This window comes from Myotis yumanensis, unplaced genomic scaffold (genome assembly GCF_028538775.1).
Source record: "Myotis yumanensis isolate MYYU_CA2020_CCGP unplaced genomic scaffold, mMyoYum1.0.hap1 SCAF_5, whole genome shotgun sequence".
NCBI classification, from domain to species: domain Eukaryota; kingdom Metazoa; phylum Chordata; class Mammalia; order Chiroptera; family Vespertilionidae; genus Myotis; species Myotis yumanensis.
This window is the reverse complement of record NW_027223756.1, coordinates 78,022,673-78,044,883: the sequence shown is the minus strand read 5'-3', so window position 1 is coordinate 78,044,883 and position 22,211 is coordinate 78,022,673. Positions and strand designations below refer to the sequence as shown.

The window sequence follows — 22,211 nt, the reverse complement described above, 5'->3', positions numbered from 1 at the left end:
AGCAACAGTAATGGCTATAACGACCCTAATGACCAGTCACTATGATACCCACTGTGGCCAGTGAACTGGTCGGGTCAGGGGGTGGGGCCGGCTGGCCAACCTCTCGGCCCCTCCCCCCTGCCAGCCTGCCCCCCCATCAGCCCGCCCCACCAGATAGTCACGCAGCCCCTCCCCCTGCTCAGACCCACCGCAGATGGCCCCCCCACCCCGATCAGGGGCAAGGCCGGCTGGCCAACCACCCATGGCCCCGCCCCCAGGCCGCTGGAGCCCCCAACGGGCCCCCAACTCCAATCAGGGCTGCCCGCCAGCCAATCACCTGTGGCCCCTTCCCCCAGTCTCCAGGCCCTGATTGGCCAGATCTCAGAGCCCTCTGGCCAACCTCCCACCATCTCCTCCTCCCAACAGGCCTAGCCCAATCCGAAGGACCCCACCCCTGTGAGAATTGGTGCACTGGGCCTCTAGTTATGTTCATAAAAAAATGGTCATGATATTGGAATTTATATTTAAACTCTATCCACTGCCAGTGGGTATTTTTGAAATGAGCATTCATAGGAAATGCTCTAGGTATTTCAGACCAATTTAAATAAAGTATTTCGTAAATCGGTTAAAATAGGCATACAAATACCTTAGGAGTATCACAGCCTTTTATATTTCAAAATTCTGTAGAGACACTTAGTAATTGACCCAAAAGACATTTCTTCGCAGTGTGAAACGCACACCCGAGCATTCTAACATCTCACACCAGTGGCTGAGCTGAAACAGTTCTGCCTGCAGTCTAGGGACACAGCGCGCTCCCCATGGGAGCAAAGACCCTGGGCCCTGGGCTGCTGACCTTGGGGTTAGGGGAGGAAGTTGGGGCCTTCTGTGTCAAAGGTCAAACCCAAGCACCACCCTGCCTTGCTTTGTGACGTCACTATTGAGAGGTTTGTTCTTAAAAACGGGCACAGACTAACGGTGACTTTCTCCTGTCCAGGGTCGTGGCCAGGGGCGCTCCGCAGAGAGACTGAGTCAGGACTTCCGGTCCAAGAGCAGGACTCCAGGGGGCCGCGGCGCTGGGGAGGCTGGATTGTCCAATCAGAGTCATGGAGAAAGAGCGCCTGGAAGAATTGTCTAGTGAGAGAACTGTCCAATCAGGGTGAGGGGCTCCGAGGATCGTCCAATCAGGGCTGGAGGCGGGCGCGCCAGCAGCGTGGACGTCGCTCTTGCAGGCTGGAGTCGCGGGGCGTGGAGAAGACGCACAGGAACTGTTTTGGAGATCGACAGGGCGGTGGTGAGTGCGCGGGGCGGGGCTGGTTTGACAGGTGTAATCGTCTGGACGCGGCTGTGGGCCTGGGTCCCCGCGCACCACCCCTAACCCCGGTCCCGAACCGAGTCTCCTTCCTCTGCCGCCGAGTGGGCGCCCGGCATCCCACGGGTCCCGACCGGAGTATGCGCCTTCTGCCCTGGGGTGAAGTCCCAGCGTCCTGTCCTGTCCCCATCTGGGGGGCCCGCGGGTCCTGACCGGAGTGTCCACCCTCGGCCCAGGGGTAGGGTTCTGGCGCCTGGGTCAGAAGATAGAGCCCTCGCCAATGTGGCTCAGTTGGTTGCGTGTCATCCCAGTCAGGGCACGTGCCCAGGTTTCAGGCTTCATTCCCAGCAGGAGATCTGCGGGAGGCAGCTGATGGATGTTTCGCTCTGATCGACATTTCTCTCTCATGTCTTATATCGATGTTTCTCTCTCTAAAAATCAAACTATTTAAAAACAAAACAAAAGAACAGGAGGTCAACATTGGTACAATCCAAAGGGTTTGTTCAGATTTTGGCAGTTTTACATGCATGTGTGTGTGTGTGTGTGTGTGAGTATGTGTGTGTGTGTGTGTGTGTGTGTGTGTGTGTGTGTGTTGTGCTATTTATGATGTAGATTCATGCACACTGCCACCAAAATCGGTTCGTTACCATAGAGATTCCTCTTGAAGCCACTGGTTTTTGTTTGTTTGTTTGTTTTTAATATATTTTTATTGATTTCAGAGAGGAAAGGAGAGGGAGAGAGAGATAGAAACATCAATAATGAGAATCATTGATTGGCTGCCTTCTGCATGCCCCACACTGGGGACTGAGCCCGAAACCCAGGCATGTGCCATGACCTCCTGGTTCATAGGTAAGATGTTCAACCACTGAGCCATGCCAGCTGGGCCTGAAGCCACTGTTTTAAGGATACTTAAAATCCTTGATGCATCTGATATGTGGTTATTTACTTTTTTCCCCCCTTTATTGATTTTTAGAGAGAGGAAAGAAGAGGGATAGCGAGATAAAAACAATGATGAGAGAGAAATATCATAGATCGGCTGCCTCCTGCACAACCCCTACTGGGGATCAAGCCTGAAACCCGGGCATGTGCCCTGACTGGGATTCGAACCTGTGACCTCTTGGTTTCTGGGTCAGTGCTTGACCACTGAGCCACACCAGCTGGGTTGATATGTGGTTATTTAAAGTTAAATTTTCCATGTGGGTTTGTCATGGATGTACATGTTCTTTTTCTTAAAAGTATGTTTTTATTGATTTTAGAGAGAGTAGAAGGGAGATGAGAAAAAGAGAGAGAGAGAGAAACAATCAAACTCACAACCTGGGTATGTGCCCTGATCTGGAATGGAACTGGCAACCCTTTGATGCATGGGACTGCGTTCAACCAACTGAGCCACACTTTATTTATTCACTAGGCCCAGTGCACAAAATTCATGCATAGGTAGGGTCCCTAGGCCTGGCCGGCGATCAGGGCCAATCTGTAGGGTGACCGGCGGGGGGCCCTGCTGGCACCCACCTTGGCTGGCCTGGGGGATGGGGGCAGCTCCTGCATTGAGCGTCTGCCCCCTGGTGGTCAGTGTGCATCATAGCGACTGGTCGTTTCGCTGTTTGGTCGATTTGCATATTAGGCTTTTATTATATAGGATTTATTTATTTATCTTTATTGTTGAAAGTATTATAGATCTTCCCTTTTTTCCTCCATTGACCCCCTTTACCCCACACCTGGGCATGTTCAGACCCAGTGAGGGACAATACTCAACCACTGATAATCCATATCTCTACCCACCTCCCATGAAGGCGTGGAACTGTGTGTATTCCCCTCATAATTCTACTGGAAGAGAGGACATTTTCTGTATTGAGACACTTCCCCAGCAACATGTCTGGTTCAACCCCATAAAAACAGGAGTCATGCCCGGCCCACATGGCTCAGTGGTTGAGCGTTGACCTATGAACCAGGAGGTTACGGTTCAATTCCTGGTCAGGGTACATGCCAAGGTTGCGGGCTCCCTCCCCATTGTGGAATGTGCAGGAGGCAGCCAATCAATGATTCTCCTCATCATTGATGTTTCTATCTCTCTCCCTTCCTCTCTAAAATCAATAAAAATATCCTATATAATGAAAGGCTAATATGCAAATTGACTGAACGGTGGAACAACTGGTCGCTATGACATGCACTGACCACCAGGGGGCAGACGCTCAACGCAGGAACTGCCCCCTGGTGGTCAGTGTGCTCCCACAGGGGAGCATCACCCAGCCAGAAGCCGGGCTCATGGCTGTCGAGTGCAGCAGCAGTGGCGGGAGCCTCTCGCCTCTGCAGCGGCATTAAGGACCCCTCGGGGGATGTCTGCCTGTTGGCATAGGCCCTAGCTGGTTTTGCTCAGTGGTTAGAACATTGGCCCTCAGACTGAAGGGGCCTGGGTTCAATTCCGGTCAAGGGCACATGCCTCGGTTGCAGGCTCAATCTGCAGCCCTGGTCGATGCACATGCAAGAGACTACTAATCAATGTGCCTCTCTGACATCAATGTTTCTCTCTCTGTCTTTACCCCTCCCTTCCACTCTCTCTAAAAACACCAATGGAAAAGGTATCCTCTGGTGAGGATTAAAACACACACACACACACACACACACACATACACACACACATACACACACGATACTTTTGTCTTCTTTTTTTTAATCCTCACCCAAGGAGTGAAGATCTTTTTTTCCATTGATTTTTAGAGAGAAGGGAAGGGAGGAAGGGAGGGGGAGAAAGAGACAGAGTGACAGACCAACATTGATTGGTGGCTACGTGCCCTTGAGCCTTCAGTGCATGGGCCGACGCTCTAACCACACCAGCCAAGGCGACATTTACAATCTTTAGTCCCTAATAGCGTGCTCCCTATTTTGAACAGTCATGTGCTGGAGACGCCCTGTGAAAGTAATGAAGGCAATGAGTGTGGAGACACCCTGAACCAGATCACAGATCCTCCTGTGCACGAGAGACATCTGACTGGAGTTAAACCCTATGAATGTACTAAGTGTGGAAAAATCTTCAGATCTTTGTTTCCTTATGAATCAGCAAAGATCTCGCACTGGACACAAACCTCACCCATGTGAGGAATGTGGAAAAGCCTCCAAGTGTGTCTTGTGTCTAAGCACGCATGTGGAAATAGACCTTGTGGAGAAACACTACCAAAGTCAGGATACTGGGAGATCACCTGAGAGATTCGTGAAGTCTGAGTAGTAAAAACTCCTTTCATTGTAAGAAATGTGGAAAAGCTTCCACTTGCCACTCATCCTTTCTGGGACATGTGAGAGGTCACTGTGGACAGAAAATTCACGCCTGTAAAGCATGCGGGAAAGCCTTTAGATATTATTCCTACCTTACACGACATGTAAGAACTCACACTGGAGAGAAGCCCTATGAATGTAAGCACTGTGGAAAAACTTTCTGTTGTTACTCCTACCTACACGAACACGTGAGAACACACACCGGGAGAAACCGTGTGAGTATAAAAAGTGTGGGAAAGCCTTTGGAGTGAAACCCTATGAAGGTCTGGAATGTGGAAAAGCCTAACCATTTTGGCTCAGTGAATAGAGCATCAGCCCACGGACTGAAGGATCCTGGGTTCCATTCTGGTCAAGGGCACTATGGGTTGCAGCTTGACCCCTGGCCCTTGACCCCTGGGCACATGTGGGAGGCAACCAATCAATGTATCTCTCACATTGATGTTTCTGTCTCTTCCCCTCCTTTCCACTCTCTCTAAACATCAATGGAAAAATATCCTCAGGTGAGGATTAACAACAAAACAAAATAAAAAATGGGCAAAGAACTTGAATGGCTATTTCTCAGAAGATGAGTTACAAATGGCAATAAATACATGAGAAGATTCTCAACATCACAAATCACCAGGGGAATGCAAATCAAGCCCCCAAGGTGATACCACTTCTACCCATTAAGATGTCTAGAATGCAGCAATTCAGAAAAAAGGGATGATGTGAAGAAATGGGGACCCTTGTACACTTCCAGTGGGAACGTGACATGGTGCAGCCATTATGGAAGAGAGCTGGCGGTTCTCAGAAAGTTAAACCTCGTGTTATATATGACCCTACTACTCCCTCTCACCTGTATTGAAACAGCACTCAAATAGGTTACATGAATGCACCTTGCAGCACTCTCCTAAGTGGCCAAAAGGCGGACATGTCTATCAATGGGTGAATGTTACCAAACAGAAAGTTCCACCACCTGGCGCTAGGAGAGCCAAACACTAAACACCAAGAATTGTAGTGGAGAAGGGTTGGTTATTTTTATTATGAATGGAGCCACCCAAGAGAACAGGCAGCTGAAGCCCAAAGGCCCTAACTCGTTGAATTTTTATGGACAAGGGGTTGTATAGAGCAAAATCACAAGTCATGCGTACGGGATTTGGGGTCGTGGGTCTTGCTGATTGGTTAAGGATGAGATGAGGGCAGTAAATCATCATTTCAGATCTCTAGGTCGGCATCGGCGTCCCTCGGTTTAATGGGGACGTGGCCAGTGGTCCTTCTGCCTGAGGGCTCCGGAGCTGAAACACAACGTGGGCCGTGATTTTAGCTTTACCTTCACAGAAACTCAAACCTGAGACCCTTAGTCAAGGAATGGCCGTTGTTTCTGGCTGTTGGGGTCAGTGACTGGCGGGGGACGGGCTCAGGCTCACAGGGCGCGCTTCGTGCTGTGAAGAACTGAACGCAGGGCGGGGGCTGAGCAGGGGAGGCTGAAGCCCACAGCCCGCACTGCGCAGGGTCCCGCCCGCGACCTCCGCCCGCTGCTCAGGCCCGGGTCTGTGACTGTCCAATGAGGGGAGACCGAGGCGGGGCCCAGAGCAACATCAGGGAGCAGGGGCGGGGTTGAGGGGCTGCCCAATCAAGACATGGGAAGGGGGCGGTCCTCAGAAACTGTCCAATTACGGCCTGGTGGCGTGACGGAGTTGTGCCCAATCAGAGTCCTCAGGAAGGGCCAGCCTGCAGCACCGTCCAATCAGCGGGGGTCCGCGCGTTCACCCGGAGCGGGCGCTGTGTCCTGCGCCGAGGTCTCTCCGCCGGCGGGGGCGCTCTCGCGGGTCCGCGCGGGGCCTGGGCTCCTGTCATCTTGTCCCACTTCCCGGGCTGCGGGGAGGACGCCGCCCCGAGAGCCCGGAGCAGGTCGCGAGATGGTGAGTGCGCGGAGCGGGCCGAGGCCGGGCTGTGTTGGTTCGGACCGGCTGGAAGCCGCGCGTCCCCCACTCCCCCAGTCCTCCCGAGTGTCCTTTCTCGGTGGCGGGGTGTCCCGGCTCCGAGGCCTTGGCCGAGCAGGGGGACCGAGGAAGGACCAGCCGGCCGCCATCGCGGGCGGCCAGGGGCTGGGGGCGGGATGGACGCCGGGGAGGACCTGAGCTGGACCCGACAGATAACGTCGAATCGGACTTGGTTCAGACTGTGCAGTGGGGACAGGCTGGGACCAGAGCTGTGCCGCCTCCAGGGAGAAACGGGCTTTTCTTCTCCGAGGCAGGAGGGGGAGCGGGAAGGCGGCGTGACGGCACCTGCCACCCTGTGGTCAGCGCACTCAGCTCCGGTCAGCGGGCTTGGCGCCTCCGTGCTTGTTCAGACAGGATGGGGCCAGTGTCTGCGCCTGTCGGGAGGACATAAACTAGGAAAGCTTGGATAAAAGGTGGGAAATTGTGACCACTTGGTCAAGCCCGTGAAGTTTGAACAAGTCCAAGCTTTGTAAGGAGAGATTTTCATTCGAAAGGGTTCCTGCGCAGGGCGAGGAGCGGGGACTGCACTTGGGCAGAGGCTGGGCAGCAGGGAGCACTCTCAGGCCGTGCCATCGGCAGGGGTCTCAGGAGTGGGCTTTCCGAGTCTTGCTTTTACAGAGAGGAGTCCACAAAGGTAGGAGGGACTGGTGTGGTTGGGAGAGCAGCCCCCGGAGGCCAGCGTGTCCTCGGGAGAGGTGTCCGGGCTGCGGCGGAGGACCGGCCTGAGTTCAGGGTTCTGGGGTCAGGAGCGCAGCTCAGCCAAGCTCAGCCAAGCTCTGCTTGGAGGAACACACAGCCGATCGTTCAGGACCAGAGAATGGGGATGTGGGTGTCTGCCTCTGGCGCTGTCAGAGGTAAACGTGGGAGACATCTGAGAGTCTTACCTAAGTCGGTGGTTCCTGCAACGTGCCTTTTTCCAGAGCAAGTGGTTGGGGTGGTGCCTTTCACCTTCCGTGGATGTTCCAGGAGAACAGGGTCAGGAAGGATGGAGTCAGCATTGTCACCTGGCACCTGTGCAGCCTCTTCTGTGTCCAGCTCGGCGCTAGGAGCTTTCCCTTATTCCAGCCTCGGGTTTCTCCATGTTAGTGAGGGTGGCTCAGTGTCTCAGGTCTCTGTCCGTCCTGCTGACTCATATTATTCCCCCACTTAACCAGAGGTGCCTCTGAGAAAGTGTTTCAGATACAGTAAACGTCCTCTCTTCTATTGGATCGTGGGGAACATGCACACAGCTTCCCACCTTCATGCAAGGTTGGTGGAGATCCACAGTAAAAACCATAGTGACTCTTGCATTCAGGGTGCAGAGTCTGTGACACTTGATGCCAAAGATTAATGCAAATGTTGTGAATTGTGACTTGTTATAGTTGGTTTTTGCATCATCCACAGAGTTGCTGGAGTTAAGTGTGATTTGTGCAGACTGAGTAAGACTGTGAAGGGTCCTGGGTTCCATTCCAGTCAAGGGCATGTACCTCATTTGCAGGCTCAATCCCTGGCTCTGGTCAGGGTGTGTGTGGGAGGCAACCAATTGATGTCTCTCTCTCACATTGATGTTTCTCTCTATCTTTCCCTCTCCCTTCCACTCTCTCTCTAAAAAAAAAAAAAAAACCACAAAAAACTCAATAGAAAAAATATCCTCCAGTGAGGATTAACAACAACAACAACAAAAAGCTAACAATGCCTTTGTCCCACCCCAGAGATTTCAATGGTCTTGGGTGTGGCATGGGCTTTGGACTAAAATAATATATATATATTTTTTAAATAATAATAATTGTGGGGAACATGCACACAGGTATTCCGACTGGTATGAGGTGATCTCATTTTGGTTTTAATTTGCATCTCTCTGATGATTAGTGACTTTGAGTATCTTTTCATGTCTAATGGCCATCTGTATGTCCTCTTTGGAAAACTGTCTGTTTAGGTCCTTTGCCCATTTTTCAAAAATATATTTTTTTTATTGATTTGCGAGAGAGGAAGGGAGAGGGAGAGAGAGATAGAAACATCAATGATGAGAGAGTCATTGATTACCTCCTGTCCACAACCTGAGCATGTGCCCCGACCGGGAATCAAACTGTGACTTCCTGGTTCATAGGTCAACGCTCAACCACCGAGCCACGCCACCTGGGCATCCATTTTTTTAATTGGATTTTTTTTGTGTGTGTGTGTGTGTGTGTTGAGTTACATGGAGTTCTTTATAATTTGGATATTAACCCATTATCAGATGTATTATTGGTGGTGATACTGATTTTTTTAATATTGTATTTTAACCAATACCCCTGCTATGATCAGTTTTAAGTTAATAATTTGTCTGTAGGATTGGGAGATTTCTAAATACTAAATCTTTTCATCTGGTACCAGTGAAGTTTAGTGTTTTCCCGTTGTAAATCTTTTCCCACATTGTTGTTTTTCATCGCTGCACTGGCTAGGCCTTCACAGGTGTACAATTGTATACATGCCCACCCTCACCTTTTTGTTCCTGATCTCAGAGGGAACAGTTGTAACATTTCACTGTTAAATAGGAAGTTGTCTCTGGGCTTTATGTAGATACCATTTCTTTCTGATTGTTCCCTTCTTGTCTTTAAGTTGTATTGTCATCAATGAGCAGTGACATGAGACCAGCATGTCCTCAGCATCTATAGACTGGAAGCCTATGGTTAGTGTGCCTTTTTTTCATGAATGGGATAAATTGTACTCATTGAACAATCAATATTTTTAAAAAGCATTTTTAGTATATATATATATATATATTATATATATATATACACATATACATACATATATATGTATATGTATATATATTGATTTCAGAGAGGAAGGGAGAGGGAGAGATAGAGATATCAATGATGAGAGAGAATAATTGATTGGCTGCCTCCTGCACAACCCCTACTGGGGATTGAGCCCACAACCCGGGCATGTGCCCTTAACCGGAATCGAACCTGGGACCCTTCAGTCTGCAGGCCAACACTCTATCCACTGAGCAAAACTGGCTAGGGCAGACAATCAATATTTACTCCATCTTGCCTTTCTGAAATGAAATGAACTTGGTTTTGAGTTAATATTCTTTTTATTCATTTATTTATTAGATTTTTTGTTAATCCTCACACAAGGATATTTTTCCATTGATTTTTAGAGAGAGTGGGAGAGGGAGAGACAGAGAGAGAGAAACACATTGATTGGTTGCCTTCCAAATGCACCCTGACTGGGCTGGGGATGGAGCCTGCAACCGAACCCGGGACCCTTCAGTCTGCAGGCCGATGATTTATCCACTGCACCAAACCGACTAGGGCTAGACTAGACGGTCTTTTTTAAAAAAAAGTATATTGTTGTTGTTGTTTTTTTATTTCCAAGAGGACGGGAGAGAGAGACATCAATGATGAGAGATAATCATTGATTGGCTGCCTCCTGCACACCCCCCACACTGGGAATCAAGGCTGCACCGGGTCATGTGCCCTGACCAGGAATTGAACCATTATCTCCTGGTTCATAGGTTGACGTTCAATCACTGAGCCACACCAGCCGGGCTAGATTGCCTTTTAAAACGCCTTTTGCCTCTATATTTATGAATGTCGTTGCCTTTGAATATTTTTTTGAATTGTCCCTTTCTGGTCTTGGTAATACTCTGGTTTTTTTCTCTACAATTTGGAATCACTGATTATTTATTTAAATTTATTTTTATTGTTGAAAATATTACAGACTCCCCCCCTTTCTCCTCCATTGATCTCCTCCATCCCACTCCCTGCCCCTGAACCACTGATTTTTTAAATATTTAGTACCTGGCCTAGGAACCCTTTGAGAATTGCATTTAGTATGTGGGGATAGTAGAATCAGCTGATTTTGTTTCTTTAAAGAATACAGACATTCTCAGGTGTTCTCCTGTGTCATCTCAGGTATGTTTACTGATTTCTATACATTTATCCCATTACATCTAATATTAAAAAAAATCTCTTCCCATAAGTGGTAATATCTCCTCGGTGTATTTAATCTATGAAACATCTGAAGTTTTGTTCCATTTTCCTACTCTTAATTTATTTGGTTAAATTCAATGGAATTTGAATGAAAATGCCATTAGTTTAAGGAGGATATACAGGGTGGGGCAAAAATAGATTTACAGTTATTCATATGGAAAATAATAAAATAGCTCAGCTGGTGTGGCTCAGATGATTGATCTTCGTCCTGTGCACCAAAAGGTTTCAGGTTCTATTCCAGTGAGAGAGAGAAACATGGATCCTGTATGCCCCCTAACCTGGGCTCCAACCTGCAACCTAGGTATGTGCCCTGACTGGGAATCGAACCCACAACCCTTTGGTGTATGGGATGATGCTCCAATCAACTGAGACACCAGGCCAGGGCTGTCTGAACTTTTTAACAACAGTTTTATATGAGATATAATTTACATACTATAAAGTTTACCTATTTAATTTATAAAATTCATTGGTATCTGGCATATTTACAGAATTGTGCAATTATTCTTATATTAGGACATTAAAAAATTTTATTTATGGATTTTGAGAGAGAGAGAGAGAGAGATATTGATGTGAGAAAGACACATCGACTGGTTGCCTCCACACTGGCTCTGATCCAAGACAGGGATTGAACCTGCAACCCAGGTACATGCCCTTGATCAGGAATTGAACCCGAGACCCTTTGGTGCGCAGGCTGACGCTCTAACCACTGAGAAACACAGGCCAGGGCTTTTTAAAAACAAGTATAAAAAGTACAGTCTAACATAACAATAAAAAGCATAGTTGTTAGCCTAAATTTTTCTCATTACTTAACATGGCCATGCCATCATTACAAAGCTAGCTGAGTACCAATTCACCTCTTGATAAGTAGGTTCCTATCACCTGAAAGGAATATTATTGTATAAACAAGTGGGACCATTAGTTATTTACTGCTTTTAACAAGCACATGCCACGTGGCTACAAGTTACTCGTGTTAGCACCTGCCTCTTCTTTTCTCTTAAGGTATCCCCCAAAAATGTATATGCACTTTGAGTGATTATAAAGTCAGTGTTTATTAACATACAGCTCATTTTCAAATTTTAAAAGAATATACAGAAATGAATAATTTTTTTTCCAATGCCTGTTTTCAAACTGGTGACTGTTCTGGTCCAGGCACTGCTGATAATGCCAAGCAATGGATCGCAAACATTAGGAATTATTTCGCTTGTATTTGTGTGCCCTCAATTTGTCGACTGTTGCCAGTTTTGTACTGTAGATAAAGTTGATGTATCCCCATTAAAAAAAGTCTAGTGGCACTTTAGAATAAATTTTCTTTGTTCAAAGCTTAGTCTGGCTTCACCCATTATTTTAAATCAGTTAAATCTGAAAAGCAGTGAAAACTGAGTTATCAGCTGTTAAAGTGTATATACATTTTTTGGGGACACCCTATATATCACACCCACATCCCCTTTTTGCTACAGAGACATAGTCTTTTTTTAAAAATATATTTTTACTAGAGGCCAGTGCAGGAAATTCATGCAAGAGTAGGTCTTCCTTCCCCCCGGCTGCCGGCACCAGCTTCCCTCTGGCACCCAGGACCCAGGCTTCCCTCCAGCCACCGGCAGGCCCTGGAATCGGGCTTCCCTCGAAGCCCCGGCTTCGTCTAGAACAGTGGTTCTCAACCTTCCTAATGCCTCGACCCTTTAATACAGTTCCTCATGTTGTGGTGACCCCCAATTTCATTGTTACAAATTGAACATAATTAAAGCATAGTGATTAATCACAAAAACAATATGTAGCCCTGGCTGGTTTGGCTCAGCGGATAGAGCGTCTGTCTGTGGACTCGAGGGTCCCAGGTTCGATTCCGGTCAAGGGCATGTGCCTTGATTGCAGGCATATACCCAGTGGGGGGTGTGCAGGAGGCAGCTGATTGATGTTTCTCTCTCATCGATGTTTCTAACTCTCTATCCCTCTCCCTTCCTCTCTGTAAAAAATAAAAAAACAAAACAAAAAACAGTATGTAATTATATATATGTTTTCCGATGGTCTTAGGCGACCCCTGTGAAAGGGTCGTTCGACCCCAAAGGGGTTGCGACCCACAGGTTGAGAACCGCTGGTCTAGAAAGTTGTGTGGAAGGACGTCCAGTCTAATTAGCATATCATGCTTTTATTATTATAGATTGACTTCAGAGAGAGGAAGGGAGAGGGGGAGAGAAATAAAGGGTGTCCCAAAATTCACGAAGTAATTTTGATAGAAAACACAGGTTTATAATTAAAAATTGTAAATTTTTTATTGATTCATGAAGTATACAGTATAGGGTTATGTATGGAATAACATATCGGGTAAATGGCCTCCACGGCTTTGCTGGCACATACGCACTCTTTTGTTATTGCCTGAGCAGCCGCATTTTCGAAGAAGAATGGTCCGATGATGCCTCCAGCCCAAAATCTGCACCAAACAGTGACACGTTGAGGATGCATTTGTTTCTCAACAATCACTCGTGGATTTTCTGAATCCCAAATGCGACAATTTTGTCGACTAACCAAGCCATCAAGATGAAAATGAGCCTCATCGAAATTCAGCCACATTTATGCAAAACGGTCATGGAAAATTTCAACAAAAGAGTGCTTATGTGCCAGCAAAGCTGTGGAAGCCATTTACCCGATATGCTATTCCATACATAACCCTATACTGTATACTTTATGAATCAATAAAAAATTTACAATTTTTAATTATAAACCTGTGTTATCTATAAAAATTACTTCTTTTTAAAAAATATTTTATTGATTTTTTTACAGAGAGGAAGGGAGAGGGCTAGAGTTAGAAACATTGATGAGAGAAACATGGATCAGCTGCCTCCTGCACACCCCCTACTGGGGATGTGCCCGCAACCAAGGTACATGCCCTTGACCAGAATCGAACCTGGGACCCTTCAGTCTGCAGGCCGACGCTCTATCCACTGAGCCAAACCGGTTAGGGCCAAAATTACTTCTTGCGTGAATTTTGGGACACCCATTACTAGTTTTGTGTTGATATTTGTTTTTCCTTCTTTTGGTTATGTAAACACACAGGAGTGGAATTGCTATGTTTTGTGGTAACCATGTCCATCATTTTGAGGACCTGCTGGGCTATCTTCCAAAGTGGCTTCACTACTTTACTTCCCATAAGCTGACTTCCTCACATCCTCACCAGTACTTGTCTGTCTGTCTCACAGCCATCTTAGTAGTGTGAACAGATACCTGCTTTAGTTTTAACTTGCATTTTCTTGATGACTAATGGCTAGAATCTTTTAGATGCTTATTGGCCATATGAATTTTTCCTTTTAAGAAGTATCTGCTCACATTCTTTGCCCATTATTTAATTATATTATTTGTCTTTATCTTGTTACCTTTTTAAAAATTGTGGTCCTATGAGTTTTCTGTATGTAGTTATGTCTGGTATCAGGTATGTGATTAGCAATTCCTAGTTTAACCCTGGTTGATGTAGTGTTGCCTTTTCTGTGCCTGATACAGTTGTGGGTTTGGTTTTGTGTGTTTTTTTGTTTTTGTTTGTTTTTTTAGATTTTGAGAGAACACAGTTTTTAAAAATTTCAACTTTTAAAATAATTTTTTGCCCTTTATTTTATTGATGTGATGTCATCCAACCCAACATTGCTCTAAAATACACATTAGGTAGTTTTTTTCTCTCTGTTAGAGCCGCCTTTAGCTCTATTACCATTAGATCCTTCAGCAATTCTTTTTTGTGGGACGATTTTTCTCATATTCCAGGCACAAGGTTGTTTATTTGCGAAGCTGTGCTGGCTTGAAAATTCCTTCAGGAACCAAGTTCCCCTTTTACCCAACCGGCGTGCCAGGCCCCAGGCTTGGCCTACACCTATGCCCACAGTGTCCACCTCATCGGGGGAGGGGTTGTGTCTCTGCCTCTGTCAGATAAGAGGGGACTAGACCAGGCTCCAGAACACTGTTGACTTACAAGGTGAGAGCTGTTTAGATCAAGCAGCACTGGAAATCTCAGTGTTCATGACTGTCTGACATCCTGGTTCCAGGTCTTGGAGCTGACAATAACTATTGAGGAGCCAAGTATCTGATTCTACATTATCTGAACAATGACTTCATCTTCAGTCTTTTTTTTAATCCTCACCCCAGGATATTTTTTTTTCTATTTTTTTAATATATATATATAAATTGATTTCAGAGAGGAAAGGAGAGGAACATCAATGATTAGAGAACCATTGATAGGCTGCCTCCTGCATACCCCCTACTGCATACCCACAACCGGGGCATGTGCCCTTGACAGGAATGGAACCCGAGACCCTTAGGTCCACGAGCTGATGCTCTAACCACTGAGAAAAACCAGCCAGGACTCATTTTCAGTCTTTAACATACTCAGAATCTGCTATATAACAGTAAAAGCCATTCTTTTAAATTATATATGGACTAGAGCAGTGATTCTCAACCTTCCTAATGCCGAGACCCTTTAATACAGTTCCTCATGTTGTGGTGACCCCCAATTTCATTGTTACAAATTGAACATAATTAAAGCATAGTGATTAACCACAAAAACAATATGTAATTATATATGTGTTTTCCGATGGTCTTAGGCAACTCCTGTGAAAGGGTCATTCGACCCCCAAAGGGGTCGTGACCCACAGGTTGAGAACTGCTGGACTAGCGGCTCAGTGCACAAAATTCATGCACGGGTAGAGTCCCTAGCGGCTGCTGGCTGCGGGCCAGGGCCTCCCTCCCTTCCCCCCAGCCGGCCCCACCCCCAGTCGAACTCCCAGAGGAACTCCTAGTTGTGGGGAAAATTTGCATACTACGCTTTTATTATATAGGATAAGTTTATATCACTTGTTCTTGTACTTTGCTTCATGGTTCCAAGCTCTTACCACTATTGACGATAATGCATTTTATTTGCTTGCTTATAGTCATTTCCCAAAAGAGCATGAGCTTAGGTGTCCTAGGAAATGAGTTCTGTTCCAGCCTTCCCCATCCTCCTGCACATGCTGGTGAAGAGGTGCCCTGTTGAAACAGAATATGTGGGATGTTTCAGGACACGGTGGTCTTTGCGGATGTGGCTGTGTGCTTCACTTGGGAAGAGTGGGCTTTGCTGGATGGTGCTCAGAGGAAGCTCTACAGAGAAGTGATGCTAGAGACCTTCAGGAACCTGGCCTCAGTGGGTAAGGATGGCTTTATCCCTCACTTAGTCTTTTAAGGAAAAAGTATTTCTTACAATTGTTCTTTTTTTATTGGGCCCAAGGAAGGGCAATATGTTAAAAAAAAAAAAGACTTATGTAATCCAAGCCTTCATGGAACATATCTAGAATCAAATATCTTTTTCATGATAAAAAAAGTTTTATATATTAAATTGACTTTTTATTTCTCTTGAACGAAAGTCTGAGGCCCCCTAATTTTTATAAGAATGAGCATAGTCTCCAGTTTGCTGTGAAAACAGCTTTATGGTTCTTACCCATGAAGCCCAAGTATGGGCCCTTCTCATAGATTGGGTGTTGCCCTCCATCCTCCATCATGAGGACCTTTTCTCCAGGGGCAGGGCATCAGCCAAACACACCATCAATCTCCTAATGGCAGCTGGGGGCTGTGAAGAAAGGCTTCATTTAAGGGCCTCTGTGTCTGAGAACTTCAGAGAACAACAACCCACAGGAGGAATAGATTCTGGATAAGGGATTGCTATTTGGACAAATCTGTTAGAAACGTGACTCACCCTGTGTTTGAGAGGGAGACGTTTTACATTTACCCTGCATTCCTGTTGGACTTTTTATTGTATCCTCACTCACTTGGGAAGACTTTGGCATCTCCTGTAAAGGGAACATTTGGGCATGTGCATTCTGCCGTTCCTCCCTACTTTGCATTTTTTATAACATTTATATTTATTTGGTCTTTATCTTTTTTTATAGTATTTCTTAGTGACCAGGCTGCCATTTTGACTCACTTGTCAAAGTCCCAAATAGCAAAGGTCCTTAGAGTTTTTCTTTGCTTATAAACTTATTCTTCCTTATAAAAATTATTTATACTTTTGGATCAGTATATGAAAATAAATCTATACATTGTTCTTTATTTCACCATTTCTTTCTCAGGAATTTAATTTAATTATGCTATCAGTTGTTACAGATTGTTTCACTCAAGTTAAAACCCAAGCATCATGTCCTGGGCAGGATAATTTGGAGAATGAAATATCCAGTGAAGAGAAAATACTACAATTCATAAGGAGTGATTCCTGGTCTGTTTTTAGAGAAAACTTTACAGTTTATAACATTGCAGATGAGCACCAACCTCAAGAGAGGCATCTGGGGTGAGTGGAACAGGGGAACAGGGGATCTCAGCAGTGTTAGACTAACTTGAAATTAAAGAAAAAGTACAACCTAGCTAGCGAATCAGTAAGGTACTCAGAGAATTTTCACAAGACACTATTTTCATACATGTGATGTAGCTATTGAGTGTCTGAAACAGAACTCAGATGGAAACCATGATCAGGAGACCCCGTAAGAAAGAAACACTGGAATTTATGGCCCTATTTTAGTTCAGCCAAAGCAATAAGCTTGTTTCATGATGGAATAATGCAGACAGTACCAAAAACATACCTGTGCATTGAAAATGGTAAATATGTGGTCATTAGAACCATCAATAATCAGTAATAAAGAAATCACTTGTGAGCACTAATCACTAATAGTGTGTTTCCTGTTTTGAATAGAAGTCATTTTGTGGAGAGTCTCTGTGAAACTCTGGAAGGTAACCAATGTGGAGATACCCTGAACCAGATCACAGATCTTCCTGTGGATGAGACACATATCCCTGGAGTTAAACACTATGAATGCACTAAGTGTGGAAAAGTCTTCAAGGATTGCTCTTTCCTTATAAATCAGCAGAGATCTCCCACTGGACACGAACCTCATCCCTGTGAGGAATGTGGACAACCCTGCAGGTTGGTTTCATGCCTGAGTACTCAGGAGGAAACTGATCTTGTGGAGAAACCCTATAAATGTCAGGATACTGGGAGAACAGCTAAGAAATATGTGAAGAGTCTCAGTAATAAAAACTCTATTGAGTGTAAGAAATGTGGAAAAGCTTTCACCTGCCACTCATCCTTTCGGGGACATGTGAGAGGTCAGTGTGGACAAAAAGTCCATGTGTGCAAAGTATGTGGAAAAGCCTTTATGTATTACTTTTACCTTACAGGACATGTGAGAACTCACACTGGTGAGAAATCCTATGAGTGTAAGGCATGTGGGAAAGCTTTCGGTAGTCTTAAATACTTTAGAAGACATGTGAGAACACACAGTGGAGTGAAACCCTATGTATGTAAGGAGTGTGGGAAAGTCTACAGGTATCTCACAAATCTGCAAGAACATGCAAGAACACACAGTGGGGAGAGACCTTATGTATGTCAGCACTGTGGGAAAACCTTTAGTCGTCACTCCTCCCTTCGAGGGCATGTAAGAACACACAGTGGAGTGAAACCCTATGAATGTCAGCAGTGTGGTAAAGCTTTCAGGTTTCCTGCAAACCTGCAAGTACATGTGAGGACACACACTGGGGAGAGACCCTGTGAATGTCAGCACTGTGGGAAAGCATTTAGGTATGCTGCATCCCTGCGAGTACATGTGAGGACACACACTGGGGAGAGACCCTATGAATGTCAGCAGTGTGGCAAAGCCTTCACTAGTCACTCTTACCTTCAAAAACATGTGAGAACACACACTGGGGAGAAGTCCTATGAATGTAAAGAGTGTGGGAAAGCTTTTAGGCAGCTTCAACATTTTCAAGGTCACATGAGAATACACAGTGGAGTGAAACCCTATGAATGTAAAGAATGTGGGAAATCCTACAGTTTTCTCTCATCCCTTCGAATACATGTGAGAATGCACAGTGGGGAGAGACCCTTTGAGTGTCAGCAATGTGGGAAAGCCTTTAGTCGTCTCTGCTCCCTTCAAGGACATATGAGATCACACACTGGGGTGAAACCCTATGAATGTAAGGAGTGTGGGAAAACCTTCAGGTATCCTGACAACCTGCGGGTACACGTGAGGACACATACTGGGGAGAAACCTGATGAATGTCAGCAATGTGGGAAAGCCTTCAGGTATCCCACATCCCTGCGAAAACATGTGAGAACGCACAGTGAAAAAAATACCTGAATGTCAGCAATGTGGGAAGGTTTTCACGTATCTTGAGTATCTGCAAGCACATGTGAAGACATACAGTGAACAGAAACTCTGAATACAAGAACCATGGGATGCCTTCATTCTTCCTTTAAAATTTGTGGTGTGAGCAAATTTAGCACTGGAGATAAAACTGTATGGATGGAAAGAATAAGGTAAAATCTTCAGATGCAGCACTTCACTTATTTTGTACATGAAAATTCAGAGCAGGAATGAAATCTTTTAATTATTGTAAATATGATATTGACTTTGTAAATAGCTCATCCTTAACAGTGATTTCCAGTATATTAATTTCTGGTTCATGTTGCTGAAATGAAAACTTGAGACAAGAAATATTTCTCTTTGTCCCTAAAATACTACACATATTTTATTATCTTGGACTTTTTTTTTTTCATAATTTAGTGATTTTTTTAGTCAAATTTACAGTTGGGAAAACAGGCTCAGAAAGCCAAAGTAATTTGCTGAATATCATCAACAGTTAAGAGTTGCTGGGACTCCCTATTTTTTTTAAATAGCAAAATTTTGCCTGGCCAGTGTGGCTCAGTGGTTGAGCATCGACCTATGAACCAGGAGGTCATGGTTCAATTCTGTTCATGGCACATGCCCAGGTTGCAGGCTCATTCCCCAGTCTGGGGCATGAAGGAGGCAGCAAATCAGTGATTCTCTCTCACCATTGATGTTTCTATCTCTCTCTCCCTCTCCCTTCTCTGAAATCAATAAAAACATATTTTAAAAAATTAAAATAAAATGGCAAAATTTTGTTTATATTTGTAAATTCTGAGTGTTAAACATATTATCCCTTTTATATTTTGCTCTTTTAAAATATTTAAAATGTAAAAAGTTTTTTTAAATGACAGTTTACATTCAATATTATTTTGTGTTAGTTTCAGATGTAACAGCATAGTGATTAGATTAAGTGGTTTTTCTTTTTATGTGAAACGATGTAATTTTATTTTTAATTTATTTTTTCTTAGTAACTTTACTCTACTGATCACATTAAGTAACAACATATGTACTTTAAAAAAAATCTGTATTGTTGAAAGTATTACATATGTCCCCCTTTTCCCCCATTGTCACCCTCCAGCCCACCCCAGACCCTCACCACCCCACTGTCTGTGTCCATGGGTTATGCATATTTGCATATAAGGTCTTTGGTTGATTACCTCCCACCCACCAACCCTTCCCTACCTTCCCGCTGAGATTCTGCACCATGTTCCATGCTTCCATGTCTCTGGATCCACTCCAGTCATCAGTTTATTTTGTTAATTAGATTTCACATGTGGGTGAGGTTATGTGATACTTGTCTTTCTCTGACTGACTTATTTCACTTAGCATGATACTCTCCAGGTCTCTCCATGCTGTCTCAAAGGGTAAGAGATTCTTCTTTTTTACTCCTGCATAGTATCCCATGGTGTAAACGTATCACAGCTTTTTTATCCACTCATCTACTGATGGGCATTTGGGCTGTTTCCAGATCTTAGCTATTGCAAATTGTGCTCCTATAAGCACAGGGGTGCATACATTCTTTCTGATTGGTGTTTTGGGTGTTTTAGGATATATTCCTAGAAGTGGGATCACTGAGTCAAATGGTAGTTCCATATTTAATTTTTTGAGGAAACTCCATACTGTTTTCCATAATGGCTGCACCAGTCTGCATTCCCACCAGCAGTGCACGAGGGTGCCTTTTTCTTCACATCCTCGCCAGCACTTGTCATTTGCTGATTTGTTGATGGTAGCCATTCTGACAGGTGGTGAGGTGACATCTCATTGTCATTAAAACTATATTGACAACCAAAGGACTTGTATGCATGCATATAAGCCTAACCAATGGACAGACACCAGGGGGGTGAGGGCATGAGTGGGAGGGGGCAATGGGGGGATAAGGACACATGTAATACCTTAATCAATAAAAAAACTATATTGATAAATTTTCATTTATTACAAATTTTCTTAAAGTCCTAAAGTATGTCTGTGAGACACACACACACACACACACACACATACATATACACACACATACTGTTGTCTGGTTCCTGGCACAATGCTCCTAAACCCCCTGCAATTTCCTAAGTGATAAGAGCACTATGAACATCTCTGTTCTAATGAGGTGATTCTGGGGAGCTCCTGGAAGGAGGCTGTCATCAGAAGGACCAGCCAATATTAGAACGTTAGAATGTTCAGATCTAATCACATCCTCCAGGGAGGGATAGGGCTGAAATGGAGTTTATACTTGATCATGCCTATGTCAGGAAGACTGCAGAAAATCCCAATAGTACAAGGTTCAGAAAGCGTCCAGGTGAGGGAACACACCCACATCTGGACGGTGACACATCCCAGTTCCACTGGGACAGTAGCTCCTGCACTCAGGTCCCTCCCAGACCTCACACTATGCCTCTTTTCACCTGGCTATTCATCTGTATCCTTTAATATCTCCTTTAATAAACTGGTAAACATAAGTCAGTGTTTCCCTGAGTTTTGTGAGCTGCTCTAACAAATTAATCAAGGAGGAGGTCCTGAGAACCTCAATTTGTATCCAAGTCCACAAAAGCTGTGGGTAACCTGGGGACCTACTATTTGTGACAAGCATCTGCACTAAGGGCAGTTTCGTGGGTCTTGAGCTCTTAGCCTCTGGGATCTGATCTTATCTCCAGGTAGACAGAGAGTGTCAGAACTGAGACTTCAGGACATCCGGCTGGTGTCACAGAAATGCTTCTTAAGTGGAAATGCTCCTTTATCTGGTGGCTAAATATGTCAGAAGTGAAGTGTTCGGTGTGAAAGTAAAGGAGAAAGACAGGAGGACAACTGTAGGCTTTTCCAGTACAATGTCTACTGAAGGATATAAAGTGATCATAATGAGAAATTGTAAAACAGAGTCAATGACATCAAAGCATAAAGACATAGAAAAGACTGTGCATGTTCCCTGAATGGAAACTCAAAGCCACCACGATAGCAACTCTCCCAAACTGATGCAGAGTTTTAATAAACTTCCATTAAATCTAAAACCTGGTGGGAGTTTTTCATTTGTTTTTTAATTTATGAAAATCTTCTTAAAACTAAAATGACAAAATGCAAATGTCTAAAGAGCTACATTTCTACAGAACAAGGTGGAAGCACTTTCCCAGAAACACATGAAGCCATTTAAGTCACCACGGTAACTGGGCCAGCACAGTGCAGCCAAAGGAGGGACCCATGGAGGTCACTGACACTGGACTATTTGTGGGGCATGAATCTCTGCCAGAGCTGGCATAGCCCCAGGGTGGGAGTGACGGACATTTTAACACACAGTGGATGAGAAATGGCTATCCAAAGGAGGCAATGAAGGTCCTTTTATCGACTTGATGTAACATAACCAACTTGATGCAAATTTAAATAGAACACTTTCAGAACAAGTTAGAGTCAAGTGTTCTATGAATTCCCAGTACAGAGAGTTTTCTAATATAAGGGGGGCGGTGTGTGGGGGGGGGGGGGGGAGGCAAGCTACAACAGAAGAGATGGAAAAATTCATTTCTTGCCGGAAGCCAATTCCAGCATGACAGCAGGGCTGAATCTGGGAATGGCT

At 44.9% G+C, this 22,211-nt stretch overlaps 1 protein-coding gene across 1 annotated transcript; it reads left to right on the top strand.

Moving 5' to 3' along the window:
* Positions 1–6,357: 6,357 nt before the first annotated feature.
* Positions 6,358–20,490, top strand: LOC139010813 (zinc finger protein 77-like). Its single transcript, XM_070415756.1, is given in 5 exon segments — positions 6,358–6,456; positions 15,526–15,652; positions 16,596–16,785; positions 17,185–18,624; positions 18,626–20,490. Coding segments are annotated over 5 exon segments (1,845 nt in total). The 5' UTR covers positions 6,358–6,453; the 3' UTR covers positions 18,711–20,490.
* The last annotated feature ends 1,721 nt before the right edge of the window (positions 20,491–22,211 follow it).